This window comes from Myotis daubentonii, chromosome 3 (assembly GCF_963259705.1).
Source record: "Myotis daubentonii chromosome 3, mMyoDau2.1, whole genome shotgun sequence".
NCBI classification, from domain to species: Eukaryota; Metazoa; Chordata; class Mammalia; order Chiroptera; family Vespertilionidae; genus Myotis; species Myotis daubentonii.
In genome coordinates, this window is record NC_081842.1 from 208,982,342 (window position 1) to 208,997,538 (window position 15,197).

Here is a 15,197-nt window from a genome sequence, read left to right on the forward strand (position 1 = left end):
TACTTGTGGCAGAATTTGTTGATGTGTATCTCTCCCCTGCTCATTCCTTGAGGGAGAGTAACAGGTACTTTATTCATCAGTGCCTAGCACTTGCTCTCCAATTGCAGCTCTTGGGATTAACCAGGATAATTTGGGGGTGGAGCTGCAATAGATCTCCCTGATTTCATCTTTTTTCCTTTCATTCTGCAGATTTATGACCTGTCTGTTGATGCCTTGAGTCCAACCTTCTACTTTCTCCTGCCAAGCTCAAAGATACGAGATGTGACCTTCCTCTTTAATGAGGAGGGAAAGAACATCATTGTTATAATGTCGTCAGCTGGGTACATCTATACTCAGCTCATGGAAGAGGCCAGCAGTGCCCAGCAGGGACCCTTCTATGTCACTAATGTTCTGGAAATCAACCACGAGGACCTAAAGGTTAGAGCAAATGTTGCCGTTTCCTTCTATTCCCGATTTAATTAGCTTAGCAACTCTTCTATTCTTGTTCTTTTTTCTTCTAACTTTTTACCTAATAGCAAAAACTATTGTCCTTTAGGACTAAATTCAACTTGATGTTTCTTTATTCTCACTTTTTAAAATTTAGCCCAGGGATCTCATGTTTTAGACTATGAGAGCTCAGAATCTTTTTTTTTTTATTTTATTAAATCTTTATTGTTCAGATTATTACATTTGTTCCTCTCCCCCCCCCCCCCCCATAACTCCACTCCTCCCAGTTCCCGCCCCACCCTCCGCCCTCACTCCCCACCCACTGTCCTCATCCATAGGTGCACGATTTTTGTCCAGTCTCTTCCAGCATCTCCCACACCCCTTCCCCCCCCAAGAATAGTCAGTCCATTCCCTTTCTATGTCCCTGATTCTATTATGATCACCAGATTATTTGTTCACTTGATTCTTAGATTCACTTGTTGATAGATGCATGTTTGTTGTTCATAATTTGTATCTTTACCTTTTTCTTCTTCCTCTTCTTAAAGGATACCTTTCAGCATTTCATATAATACTGGTTTGGTGGTGATGAACTCCTTTAGCTTTTCCTTATCTGTGAAGCTCTTTATCTGACCTTCAGTTCTGAATGATAGCTTTGCTGGATAAAGTAATCTTGGTTGTAGGTTCTTGGTATTCATCACTTTGAATATTTCTTGCCATTCCCTTCTGGCCTGCAAAGTTTCTGTTGAGAAATCAGCTGACAGTCGTATGGGTATTCCCTTGTAGGTACTGAGTTTCTTTCTCTTGCTGCTTTTAAGATTCTCTCTTTGTCTTTTGCTCTTGGCATTTTAATTATGATGTGTCTTGGTGTGGTCCTCTTTGGATTCCTTTTGTTTGGGGTTCTCTGCGCTTCCTGGACCTGTAAGTCTATTTCTTTCACCAGGTGAGGGAAGTTTTCTGTCATTATTTCTTCAAATAGGTTTTCAATATCTTGCTCTCTCTCATCTTCTGGCACCCCTATAATTCTGATGTTGGTACGCTTGAAGCTGTCCCAGAGGCTCCTTACACTATCTTTGTATTTTCGGATTGAGAGCTCAGAATCTTGATTTAAAACTAATAACCAGCAAAATGGGAAGCTGGTACCCAAGGCAACATGAGAAGTTAATGCAGACGTCGTGTCTTTGTCCTGACAGGACAGTAACAGCCAGGTGGCAGGTGGTGGTGTGTCTGTCTACTACTCCCACGTGTTGCAGATGCTCTTCTTCAGCTATTGTCAAGGCAAGTCATTTGCGGCCACCATCAGCAGGACGACTCTGGAGGTGTTGCAGCTCTTCTCCATCAACATCAAAAGGTTGGAATGAGCCCTGCATGTTGGCTTCATAATGCCCACATTCACCAGGAGGGCTCACCTCCCCCCCAAGCACTGTGTCTGTTAGGAATTTGGTGACATGTACTTTCCTCCACCAGACAGCTCCTTTCCCTGCTGGGTCTCTTCACAATCAAGCAGCATCCAGTGTTGGCAGGTTGGGCTGTCTGCATGGTTTGTCCCCACCATGGAGACTAACCCGTAAGAGGTAGTTTGTGGGGCCACTGTCATTCAGAAGGAAAAGCTGTAGTCAGGGCAGCAAAACGGATTTTAATGTGATGACTGAGTTTTGAGAAGGGAAAGTTTCTCCTGGACATGCATGTTGTCATAATGGCCTTTAAGTTGCCTCTTGGGGGACTCATTGGTCATAGAACATGGAATCGGTAGTGGGGGCATAGTTGGGGTTGGGGAGCTAGAAGATTCCATTAGCTTTTTAGATAATAGAGATGTGTGTGAAGTAGTGACTGTTTTATTTAGGGAGGGGGAAGGGGTTTAGGATTTTTTTCCTTATCTGCTATTGAAGAGCCATTCTAGCACTTTCTGGCCTCTGTTTTGTGAATTACTGGTTTGGGATGAAATAAAATAGATGTCATTCACACATAACTTGAAGTGCTTGGAGACTCTTTTTTTTTTTAATCCTCACCCAAGGCTATTTTTCCATTGATTTTTAGAGAGTGGAAGAGAGAGAGAAAGATAGAAATATCAATATGAGAGAGACATGTCGATTGGTTGCCTCCTGCATGACCCCTGACCAAGGCCCAGGCTGGGGAGGAGCCTGCAACCCAGGTACATACCGTTGACTAGAATTGAACCCGGGACCCTTCAGTCCACAGGTCGACGCTCCACTGAGCCAAACTGGGTAGGACTGGAGATTCTTAATAGGAAATTGGGTCATCAGCCTTAGGCAGCTCCACAGCCCTATGTAGTGACAACCTCCTAGGCACAATAGAGTCACCTATTCCCTCAGACAGTGGAGCCTAGCAGTGGAGATCCTAACCAGGACTCCTGCTGGGGCAGACTTTGGGGCATATGAGAGTATATACATGGCTCAGAATAGAAATGAGACTCATGGGTAATTGAGTCCCGGACAAATAGCTTGCTCTGAGAGTCAGGTGTTTAGTGAGGATGTCCTTTAGCTCAAGGACAGCTCCAATAGATGATGGAGCTGTGACCCTGACCGTGGCCCCTTTTGTTGTCTGCAGTTCCAATGGTGGCAGTAAAACGTCTCCTGCCCTTTGCCAGTGGTCTGAGGTGATGAACCACCCTGGTTTGGTGTGTTGTGTCCAGCAAACTACAGGTGTGCCGCTGGTAGTTATGGTGAAACCAGACACTTTTCTTATTCAAGAAATAAAGACTCTTCCTGCTAAAGCAAAGGTCAGTGCCACATTCTCCCATCACTTGAATTGCGTGAACCTGCTCTAGTTTTATGTTGTATAGTCTACTTTCCCAGCTCTTTCAGTGGAGCCGATATAAGAATTGGGATCCATTTTTCCCCCTCAACACCCGTGCGTGCCATCTTTCTGCATCCCCACAACTGACTCTGAAACCAGCTGCTTCTCTGCGCGCCCCTCTCTCTCTCTCTCTCTCTCTCTCTCTCTCTCTCTCTCTCTCTCTCTCTCTCTCTCTCTCTCTCTCTCTCTCTGAGGTTCTGATCTGTAGGTGCGGGAGCTAACACCCTCCTTTGTCCCCTTCTAGATCCAAGACATGGTCGCCATTAGGCACACGGCCTGCAACGAGCAGCAGCGGACAACGATGATCTTGCTGTGTGAGGACGGCAGCCTGCGCATTTACATGGCCAACGTGGAGAACACCTCCTATTGGCTTCAGCCGTCCCTGCAGCCCAGCAGTGTCATCAGCATAATGAAGCCTGTTCGGAAGCGCAAGGCAGCCACCATCAGTAAGGCCCCTCAAGTCGAGGGTAGGGGGTGGAGGGGTGGGGGGGCAGTCTTCTAGATGATGAGTAGACTGTTGTAAATATCCATAAAGAATCGGTGACTGTCTGACTTCCCTGTTTTGTAAAGGTAGGGATATGTCTTAGCTAATTTCCAAAAATGGACTCAAGTTTCCTGAGGCCACCAATGCTCTGTGTGGCTTTTAGAGACACATTGTACTAATGGGAAGCACCCATTGGCTCTCCACTTAGGGTCATCCGTCCTCAGGTGCCCAGTAAAGAATTATCTTTTGGACCTTGTTTGAGAGATTTTTCTCTGGGTTCAGGGAAAATTGCTTGCCTGGTGGGAAGTGCAAGAACTGAGGAGTAGGTTCTCCAGTTGCTGGTTAATTTCTCTGAGTAGTGAAGAGCCCCTCCTGGGTCTCCGAGCTGGTATCCTGCTCCTGACTGATGGAGGATTCTCAGGGAGTGAAAGCTTGACTGTAGGAGTGAGTGAATCTGGCTAAGCACAGACCATTGTGGGGGTCCTCCCATTACCTGAAATTTGTCCCAGCCTGTGAGATAGTGATGCAGCTCATCTTCCAGTAAAGAAATCGTTCTACTTATTTTAAACAAACCAGCTATGAGAGGACCTATTGTTAGTAACTGTACACAACACCAGCGCCAGATTTCTTTGTCCTGCTAGGTGATATTGTGGTTATAGGGATAATAACTGTGGTACAGCTAGCCACATGTAGGCATCATACTGATGCAAACATTATAATCCAGAGTTTGTCTAGAAAGCTTGGAGCATGTGTGTGTGGGCTGAGCTGGGAGAGTGCGACCTGTAGAGTGGGCGCAGAGGTGGGAGAGGCGACACTTACCAGTGCTCTCTGGCAATCTGTGCTGCTCTCCACAGCAACCCGCACATCCAGCCAGGTGACCTTCCCCATTGACTTCTTTGAACACAACCAGCAGCTGACAGATGTGGAGTTTGGTGGTAATGACCTTCTGCAGGTCTACAATGCACAACAGATAAAGCACCGGCTGAATTCCACTGGCATGTATGTGGCCAACACCAAGGTGAGGACTGGGTCAGGCTGGGTTCAGATTCAAGCAGTGTCGTTGTTGGAAAGCACATCTCTTGAGCGTGCAAGTATAAAGTATATACCCACAGCCACTGCCCCTAGACATTAGTTAAATGGTCCCTGGGGTGAGTATTTGTTCTCACCCCATGCAGAAGGGCTTCTGTACAACGTTACCAACAGGTTTGCTGTGCAGAGGGCAGGTGGGTGGTAACTGCGAGGGAGAAGGAAGCCTGAAATTGTAGAGAGTCTGCTCCCTGTCTCAATTTGCCTGGCTTTGGAAGGAAGGAAATTACTACTGGAGAGTTAAAAGGATGAAGGTGTTGTGGGGACCACACTGAGACACTGTCAGAGGAAGGTTTACAGGTCTGCCCTTAAGAACTGTATTCGTTCTCTGATGTGAGCCTTTCTTTCCTGCAGCCCGGTGGCTTCACCATTGAGATTAGTAACAACAACAGCACGATGGTGATGACGGGCATGCGGATCCAGATTGGGACCCAGGCAATTGAACGGGCTCCGTCATATATCGAGATCTTTGGCAGAACGATGCAGCTTAACCTGAGTCGCTCCCGCTGGTTCGACTTCCCCTTCACCAGAGAAGAGGCCCTGCAGGCTGATAAGAAACTGAACCTCTTCAGTGAGTCACCAGCCCCTGGCACAGATTGTACCCTTCCCACTGTGATGCTGACATGGGGGCCACTTCTCTCTGGCTCTTGAGTATTTGGGGACCCTCTATGCTGATATCTCTGTGGCCTCTACTGTCATGAAACTCTGAGCTTTATTTGAGATATGAAAGAGGCAAGGTGACAGGAAAGGGATATACTTGAGAATGGGAGGGGTGGAGATAGGGTCAAAGTCTGCTTCAGTTCCACATCTATAGGCTTGGTCAGCCTTGCTGATGGGCTGCCTGCGTGTTTATGCAGAGAGGAGGCAAGATTAGCACGTGAAGTCACAAGGCTTCCTTAAAGCACAGAGACAGCCATAGGTCCACGGCACTGAGGTGTTTGACAGTGCCTTGCCTTGCCAGGCTGTTAAAAACTTGAAACCCTGAATATAAATCCCGAGTCTTGCATAAGGCTGGCATCTTTCTATAGTGTTTACTGGCCAGCTGTCTGATGCTGTTTGTGTGAATGATGAGGATCTGTGCTTTGAACAAAGGGAGTGCTCAGAGTTCTCTGCGCGAGGGGGTTGGCGATACAGTGTCCTGATAGTGCAGAGGGTCTGGTTCCTACAGTGATGGTCAGCGACTCTTCTTCCAAATAGTAGACCTCATAGGCTTTGATTGCGGGGCTGTTTCTTCATGTATTTAATATCTGTACAGACTAAGGTGCTGCTGAAGTTGCAGGAGATCAAGCTCTATGACTAAAAATGCATGTGATTTGCTACTTTGCTCAAACTTATTCTGGTCTTTGCTTTGAAGATGGTGGTGTTAGCCCTTCAGAGAATGTGCTTAATAGCTTCTCTTGCTTATTACAGTTGGGGCCTCGGTGGATCCAGCAGGTGTCACCATGATCGATGCTGTAAAAATTTATGGCAAGACTAAGGAGCAGTTTGGCTGGCCAGATGAGCCCCCGGAAGAATTCCCTTCTGCCTCTGTCAGCAACATCTGTCCTTCAAACCTGAACCAGAGCAATGGCACTGGAGAGAGCGACTCCGCCGCCCCCACCACAACCAGTGGAACTGTCCTGGAGAGGTACCAGCACTGAAGGGGCTGGCTTCAGTATCACCATTTCTCACTCCCTACAGAACCTGTGTCTTGAGAGAGTCAGTCCCTATTAACTGCCTCAGGTTGAGCCCGTGATTTTCAAGTGTTCACACAACTCCCAATACTCACTGTCTTCTTAGTGTGCAGACAAAGCCTGAAAGTGTGCTGAGAGCCATCTGTGCCTTCTCTTAATGCTCAGGCATCCTTTGGTATAGCCAGAGGCTGCTGACTAAGATGCTTATACGAGTGTAGATTAGGATCCAGTCTTGCGGAAATTATGGGGGAAAATCTTCCCTTTCGTTCCGATTTCATCATTTTCTCATCTTTCTCTGCAGCAGCAACTTATGTGGTGATAACTGCTGTAAGAGGCTGGCTGCTGCGTCTGTGGCAGAGTTCAGAGCCTCCTGGGCTCCCTCCAGAGGCCTCCTTAAGTACTGCGCTTGGCTTCTTTGCGCTAGGTAGCTACTGGTTTGCCATGGCAGATGAAGTAACTCATGATGTAAGATGTTGAGATTCTTACATTGTAAGTCATAAGAATAGCCTGGCTTGAATCACTGCCTCCCACCAGCAGCCTCCCCCTCTCCCTTCTCTCTGTTTTTCTCTTCCCCTACCCTATTCTTATATTGTTTGCTTAGGATGTGTTTCCAGGTTTCTCTGAGCTTCACATTTTTTTCCTTTTTTTTTCTTTGCTTCTTCCCCAAGTTCTGAAACTGAGTCCCTAACCAAGCTGGACCGGTTAGTATGCCCTCTTTCTTTTCTCTGCACGAGTGAGTGTGTGTCAGAGAGCAGTGTAACCCGATGGTGTGGCTTTGCGTTGAATCTGCTTCTGTGGAAGAGTCCTCCTGCTCCTCTCTGTTCTGGTCGTTGCATGGCTGCAGAGCTGTCTGCCTCAAAGTGGAGAATGCGGAGGGTTGAACGTGCGCACTTGGTGTTGGCTGCTTCAGACTTTGTTGGCTTTCTCTTTTCCTTACCCCATTCCTCCCTGCGCCCTCTCTACAGTAGATGAGAAGGGCGGCCAGGGCAGTGGGGCAATCAAGAAGCCCTACCACCTGAAAAGCCACTGGAGAGCTATTCCGTCCAACTGTGTTTTATGCCCCTGGTCTCTCTTCCCTGGCTCTTTGTCTTCCTCTACCCCTTGACCTTTCTTTCCAACTGCCTTCTCAGTCCTTCCCTCTCTCCAGAGCATCGGTCCTCCGAGTATTGGTCTTTTTACTATGCCACGTTAAACTCACAGGAGTCGGCCCTGGGCAGCATGTTACGGTTGGGTTTCCTGTTATTTCCTACAAGAAAATTGCTCAGGTTTCTAAAGGTGCTTTGTAGTATCCTTTAAATGTTGGCAATTGGCATGCTCCTGAAATACAGTTTGCTCTCTTCCCCATACTTAGGGACGCATAGGAAGTGCCTTTGTGCATTTTCTAGGAGGTGTAAGTAAAATATAAACTAACCTTCCCCGTATAAGAACATGGCTTTAACCTTTCCCCTTGTGTATGTATCCCTCTGCCTGTGAACTGTGGGCATCTGAGCTTCAGGTCCCATTGCATCAGACTGTTAAGCCCATCTCAGTGATCCCTGCCACAGGCAGCAGAAGGAAGCACATTTATCCTCTTTAAGGAAGAAAAGCCCTGTCTTTGAGTTACGGATTATGAACATGGCCTCAGGTTGATCTCCAAGCAGGAGCCAGGTTTCTTCTGGCCTGTAACACGAGGGAAGGATATGCATGGTTGGTGCCTGTGGCAGGTCTTATGCTTTGATTTTGTATTTGGCATTCATTAGCTGTCCCCAAGGTCCTCATGACTAGAGTTTGCGCAGGCTAAAGCACAGGGCCGAGAGAAGGGTTGTTGTACTCAAGCCAGCTTTTCTGTCTCCCTAGGCTGGTTGTGAGTTCTTTAGAAGCTCTGGAAAGCTGCTTTGCTGTTGGCCCAATCATCGAAAAGGCAAGTTACTTTTTCAAAGTTCATGGGAGCCTTCTGGAGGGGCAGGAAGTCAGTGGAATTGTCAGAAGCCCTGGGGCCTCCCAGCTAAGGGACATTTATAGCTTAATCTTGATTTGCTGAGAAGTGCTAGAGAAGTCTTCCACTTAAGGCCTTCTGTCCTACTTTTGGGGGACCCTTTGTAACAGTGTTTCATAGAACAGGGTGAGTGCTGATAAAAGAACACTTCTGGAGTTATGAGCCTTGGACTCTATTTCTACACCTGTATTGTGAGAGGATTATAATTTCTGAAATTCCTTGTTTGGCTTTTTGCGGTCCATGGAGCTCACCTTGCCCTGGGGGTCTGGAGGGGAGGAAAGAGGAGGGCAGGGTGTAGACAGTGCATTCCACATGGACGCGGTAGGCTTAGTGGTACCCCTCCTGTCTTTCGCATCAGGAGAGAAACAAGAACGCAGCTCAGGAGCTGGCCACGTTGCTGCTGTCCCTGCCAGCACCTGCCAGTGTCCAGCAGCAGTCCAAGAGCCTCCTGGCCAGCCTGCACACCAGCCGCTCGGCCTATCACAGCCACAAGGTAATCGTTCCCTCTTGGGATGCCTTCCGTGGAGGTGGAAGTTGGGGCTACTGACAGGGAATCAAGTATGTTGGCTTTCGTATGTAAAGTAAGGGTAGAGTGAAGTACGGTGGGGAGGGATAGCATTGAGATTAGACCCACACAGTCTGAACATGTCTCCAGAGAAATTAATGGATATTCCTGGAAACAGGACAAGCCGGCAGTGGGCTACTGGTTTGCATTTGTTTTTTCTGTCACTCTAATAGGATCAGCAAGAGTTAAGAAAGAGGGACATTTGATGTGAGTCTCTGGCTGGAAGAGAGTGAAGAGGGGGACTCATTTGGGAGATGAGGGCTGTTGGTGTTTCCTCCGCCAGTTGTGGTACCAGCCTGTCAGTGTACTTGCTTGTGAGGAAATTGTTGAATGGTTGTTGGAGAGAGACTGGGGGGGAACCTGGGGAGAGAGGGTCTCACCTGTAAAAGTAAGTGGGGCCGAAGGCAGTAAGTTGGGCCAGTTTCCACAGATGGAAAAGCCAGCAGCCCAGATGCCTTGGTTAGTTTTTATGCCTCCAACCCAGAGAACTGAGAAATGTGAGTTTATCCTGCTGCACCACTCAAGCGAAGGCAGTTTTGGAAACAACCTTTGGATGGTATGAACTTGCAAAAGAATGACCTTTTACTGTGGGAAAGAGATCTGGGATGTTGCAGTTCTGGAGAATTGGGTGGTTTCTAATCTTCTTCCTCATCATACTTTGGTAACGATTTTGTGACTTTTGATTTCCTTTTTTAGTACCTTTAATATTTTATGTATTAAAAAGTTTAACTTTGAAGATTTTTTTACTGTTAACTGGTGGTAATTAACCTGTTCTCTTGAGAGGAGGTAGCCATCCTGACCATCTGCCAGCTCTCCTCTGCTCTTTGCCATAGTACTAGCCCTTGCTTGTGGTTTATCCTCTGTGATCCTTCCATTATAGGATCAGGCCTTGCTGAGCAAAGCCGTGCAGTGTCTCAACACATCCAGCAAAGAAGGCAAGGACTTGGACCCTGAGGTCTTCCAGAGGCTGGTGATCACAGCTCGCTCCATTGCCATCATGCGCCCTAACAACCTTGTCCATTTTACGGAGTCAAAGCTGCCCCAGATGGAAACAGGTGAACTTAGCCTGGATGGACGTGGTCCTGAAATCTGCTTCATACACCTTCTACACCCTTTCACCCTTGTATTGTTCTCACTGGCCTCTGACTGACTTCATGCTCCGAACCAGGGATTTTGCTCTCTTGTCTTTATACTTTATGGAGGGTTTGTGACATTAAGATTGTACCATTTTTAAGTAAATAGTACTCTTTCCAGTGCTTGCTTCTTGTATTATCCTTGGGTTTATTCACTGCTCTGGGCATTGATATAATCTGTCACTACCTCTTATGATCTTGAGGGTAAAGTTAAGCTTAGGCCTGGTTGCTTTAAAGTAATAGGGTCATATCTTTTACGTTTATGCTGTTCTTTTGCCAGTATTTTATTAATATGTGTAATGGACTTCCTTAGTGATCAATTCTATTTCCTCCTTTCTCATTTTGTCTGGATACCAAACTTGTTTTGTCTTTATCAAATATAGTTTATTGATGCCTTTACAATTCTCTGTTATTTTCATGCACCCATATGCTGTCATCATATTGTTCCTTCTTCAAATATTATAGTCTAGGAATCATTCTAGAAAATCTCAGACGGTCCTCCAGTTTTGATAAGTTTTACAGTTGGACCTGAGGTCTCTGAATCTGCTGTAAAGATCTTGAATGCTCCCCTTCTTCTTAATTCTAACATACAGTGTTTCTGTGATATTCCTTTCCCAGACTGTTTTTTTCCTAGATGTGCCTGCTGGAATCTAGGGATAGTTGGCATATTGATTGGGGCCCCACTTGAAACTCCCTCCCCAGGCAAGCTTCCTTGACCTGAGTTAACCTTAAAACAAATTAAATTCCATCTCCGATTTACAGTCGTTAATAATTTTCTTTCTCCGGCTCAGAAGGAGTGGAGGAGGGGAGAGAGCCGCAGAAGCAGCTGGAAGGAGATTGCTGCAGTTTCATCACCCAGCTGGTGAACCACTTCTGGAAGCTCCACGCATCCAAACCCAAGAATGCCTTCTTGGCACCCGCCTGCCTGCCAGGTATCATTTGAAAGGGAAACTTGAGTGTTGATAGAGAGTAAAGCCTCATGTAAGTTTGTCTTTGAACAGAATGAACCTCCAGCCTTTAGTCATCCGTTTATTCAGAACTAATGGTTAGGAAGTAGAAGTCTGTGAGATCATTACACTGTTCCTAAAACGGAAGTTCAGTGGAGGGGGAAGGAAGTGGAGTTTTCTTTTATCTCTTCATGTCGGGGTCAATTTTTCACATGGAGGGGTGTGTGTGTCCTTAGTCATGTTTATAATTTTTTAAAAAAATCTTTGAGAGCTTGATTCAAAGCCAGTTCAGAGGGTAAAAGTTAAGTATCAACCTTGAGAATTATGTTATTTCCAAGCTGTCGTTGCCTTTGGTATCTAACTTCTCATACTATATTGGGTGTAGGTGGATAGTCAGGATCTGACTAGCAATCTAGAAAAGTAGAACAACCCCTAATGTTCGTTTATGTTTGGAGTTTTCTTGGGCAATAAGCCTAGAAGGCATGTCAATGTCATGTTTATCACCTAAGATCTGGGGTTAGTGGGGAACATTTAGAATCTGCTCATCTTTTCACACTTCTCTGCCCTATTTTGATATCCAAAAGTGTAGACAATTACTTATGTCTGTGATGCAAGATATCTGGTGAGGTTTTTGAGGACAGTTTGAGAGATTAGGAGAGTATTAATAAAATCAAATAATGCTGACAGCCTACATTTCTGTGTGTGTATTTTGCTTTTTTTGTGCTAATTATTTTGTTGTTATCTTGACCTTTATGTGGGGATAAGAATTTCTCCTTTGCCTTAGACTTTCAGGTAGTTAGAAATTTTTTCGTTATATTTTTATCCCCTTTAGGCCTAACTCACATTGAAGCTACCGTCAATGCTCTGGTAGACATTATCCATGGCTACTGTACGTGTGAGCTGGACTGTATTAATACAGCATCCAAGATCTACATGCAGATGCTACTATGTCCTGTACGTATCACTAAAACCCCACATAGTCTGGGGATGTCTGGAAAAATCACTTTTTGTATGTTTGTTAGTTAATGAAATAAAAACAGGCTTAAAGGAGGTAATGGGAAATGGAGCTCTGAATATCAATAAAAGCTTTAAGAGTTTACTCATTCCATGGAAAAAATGGTTGAAGAGGTGATGGACTTTGTCTTGTTCAGTGTTGGATCCCCAGAAATATCCTGGTTATTGCTGCTTGGTTAGTGTTAAGTATTAAAATGAGTACATGAGAGACCATCATCAAGCTCTATCTCCAGTGACTGTCACAGAAGCTAAGTGTTTGAAGTACTGATTTGAGCACAGAGCTAAGATGAGCCTGATCATCTGGTGAAAAGCCAAAACCCATTTGTGGAGAGCCAGAGTGACTTCAGGAGCAAACGACCTGCCAGTCCGTTACCAGCACGGATACAGGAATGTAGTGAATGGGTCTGACACAGCCAGGTCAGGAAATGGGTTAGCTGCTGAACTTGCTCAGAAGGGTTACCACTGAGTGGGTAGGTCTTCCACACGCGTGTAAGGGATTGACCACGAGAGGAAAGTGTTTTGTAGGCAGTCTCGTGAGTGATTTAAAACCTAAGCATGACAGTTTCCTTTCAACCTCAGGACCCTGCCGTGAGCTTCTCTTGTAAACAAGCTCTGATTCGAGTCCTAAGGCCCAGGAACAAGCGGAGACATGTGACGCTGCCCTCCTCCCCTCGAAGCAACACTCCAATGGGTAACGCGAGGCCTGGGCTTAGGCTTGCAGGGTGGAGGGGAGGGGGGAGGGAGGACGTGCTGCCCATGTTGACCAAGGTCCTGGAGACTTTTGTTTATGTGTCTTTTATTGTTACCCTACCTCACTCCATAAAGAATTTAAGATGACATATAATAGTGCATATAACAAGTAGAATAAAAATAAAGAAAATCAAAGCCATCTTCTATACTAATAAAAGAGAAAAATGGTAATTGGCGTACGAGCTACCCTTTTCATTGGCTAATCAGGGCTATATGCAAATTAACTGCCAACTATGATTGGCAGTTAACTGCCAACTAAGATTGGCGGTTAACTGCCAACAAGATGGCGGTTAATTTGCATATGTAGGCACAATGCAGGGAGGCGAAAGGGAAAGCAGGAAGAAGCCCCCTGCCACTGACTGATCGGAAACCCAGGGGGGAGCTAAGAGCTGGGGGGCAGGGCAAAGGCGACCCTGGGGCCACCTTTGCCCTGCCCCCCAGCCATGATCGGAGAATTAGGCGCCTTTGCCGCCCTGGCCAGTGATAGCAGGAAGTAGGGGTGAAGCCAGCGATGGGAGCTGGACACGGTCGAAGCTGGCAGTCCCGGGAGCTAGGGGTCCCTTGCCTGGGCCTAAAGTGGAGCCGATCCGGTGATTGGTGGTCGGAGGGTGATGAGGGTCAACTCCTCTGGCCGAGGCATCAGGCCTGGGTCGGGGGTGGAGCCGGGGATTGGGGGGATATGATGGTCCCCTTGCCCAGGCCTGAAGCCTGGGTCAGAGGCGTCAGGCTTGGGCAGGGGGTGGAGCAAGCAATCAGAGGGAGATGGGGGTCCCCTGCCCAGGCATGATTCCTGGGCCAGAGGCCTCAGGCCTGGGCGGGGGCCAGAGCCAGTGATCAGGGGGAGATGGGGGTCCCCTGTCCAAGCCTGACACCTCTGGCGGAGGCGTCAGGCCTGGGCAAGGGGCTGATCAGGTGATTGGAGGGTGATGGGGGTCTATGCCTCTGTCGGAGGCGTCAGGCCTGGGCAAGGGGCCGATCAGGCGATCGGAGGGTGATGGGGGTCTACGCCTCTGGCCGAGGCGTCAGGCCTGGGCAAGGGGCCGATCCTGCGATTGGAGGGTGATGGGGGTCAACGCCTGAGGGCTCCCAGTATGTGAGAGGGGGCAGGCTGGGCTGAGGGACACTCCCCTCCCCACACACACCCAGTGCACGAATTTCGTGCACCGGGCCCCTAGTGGGAAAATAAAGATACAATAGTAAAGTCAAGCCAAGGATACAAAAATACCCGACAGCATGAGTCCTGTATGGTTGTTAAGTGAAGATCTTATATTTGGCTGAAAGCTTCCCACAAGCCACAGCAAAAATAACAAAAGAAGAGTTATAAAATCACAGTGACTAAAGAAAACCCCCCGCTATTTTTCAGGAAAAGGAGACTTCCTGGCATAAAAACTGTACATTAAGTAAGGATCCATTTTGTTGCCCGGGGGTAGTATCCTCTCGTCTTGCCTGCAGTGTTTGACAGCAGATTTCACCAGAGAGTTCCCTCATGATACACTGGGACAGTCGAGGGCATGGCGTTTAACATTTTAGCAAAGCATTTCTCAGAGTATCTTAACATTAACATCATATTATGTAACACGCTGGTTACTTGTTTCCCCCAGAAGTAAATTACCAATGAAAGGCACATACATAATTGTAAATTTCTGTGTGCCGAATTATAAAGAGTGAAAAGAAGTACGTTGAAATTAATTTACTCATTAGTCTAATATATAAAAATATTTCAACATGTAGTCAATATAAATTATTAGTGAAATATTTTGCGTCCTTAAAAAGTGTTTTTTGTGCAGTCTTCATCTAGTGTGTAGTAAGTACTAATGTCACATCCCCTTTCGGACCAGTGACATTCTAAATGTTCAGTGGCTGGTGGCTGCTCGGTGGTCCAGTGCCGGTCTGGAGGAATGCTTGTGACTTGGTGACCCTCCACCCTCCTTGACTATCATGTGTGTTATCTAAACTTTGGATGAGCTAGGCAACAGTTTGTGCATCTTTGGTGAGAAGCTAAAGTGCAGAGAGTGTACGTTTCCAATTAAGGCCACATTCACATGCTTTCCCAGCCATCGAGTGGGAGGCAAGGGGTCTAACTTATTAGAAGGCCTCTCCCCTCCAACAGGAGCTGGCTGGGCAGGACCTGTAGTGGTGTCCTCAGCCTCCATTTGATGATTTCACATTTTTCCAATCCTCGTTCTCATAATGATTGTGTAGGGTGAAAATCTCACCGACCCAGTTGTTTTGGAAAAAAATAATAAAATAACACTCTAAGCTGCCATGACAGATAACAGACATTATTATATCATTTACTTTCTCTGTCTTGCCCAAGGCCTCCTGAGAAT

General features: G+C 46.6%; 1 protein-coding gene across 11 annotated transcripts in view; it reads left to right on the plus strand.

Annotated features, from left to right (window-relative positions):
- UBR4 (ubiquitin protein ligase E3 component n-recognin 4) overlaps positions 1-15,197 on the plus strand; it is a 124,533-nt gene that overhangs the window by 48,222 nt on the left and 61,114 nt on the right. For 6 of the 11 annotated variants that reach the window (XM_059691000.1, XM_059691003.1, XM_059691004.1 and 3 more), the window contains 15 exons: positions 190-417; positions 1,617-1,774; positions 2,992-3,163; positions 3,485-3,686; positions 4,579-4,742; positions 5,165-5,381; positions 6,221-6,437; positions 7,152-7,184; positions 8,320-8,383; positions 8,817-8,951; positions 9,904-10,078; positions 10,775-10,858; positions 10,948-11,088; positions 11,936-12,057; positions 12,697-12,808. In XM_059691000.1, coding sequence (XP_059546983.1) covers positions 190-417; positions 1,617-1,774; positions 2,992-3,163; positions 3,485-3,686; positions 4,579-4,742; positions 5,165-5,381; positions 6,221-6,437; positions 7,152-7,184; positions 8,320-8,383; positions 8,817-8,951; positions 9,904-10,078; positions 10,775-10,858; positions 10,948-11,088; positions 11,936-12,057; positions 12,697-12,808 — 2,224 coding nt within the window. The remainder of the gene's footprint in view (positions 1-189; positions 418-1,616; positions 1,775-2,991; positions 3,164-3,484; positions 3,687-4,578; positions 4,743-5,164; positions 5,382-6,220; positions 6,438-7,151; positions 7,185-8,319; positions 8,384-8,816; positions 8,952-9,903; positions 10,079-10,774; positions 10,859-10,947; positions 11,089-11,935; positions 12,058-12,696; positions 12,809-15,197) is intronic. The other 5 variants (XM_059691009.1, XM_059691011.1, XM_059691007.1 and 2 more) reach the window with 4 other exon arrangements.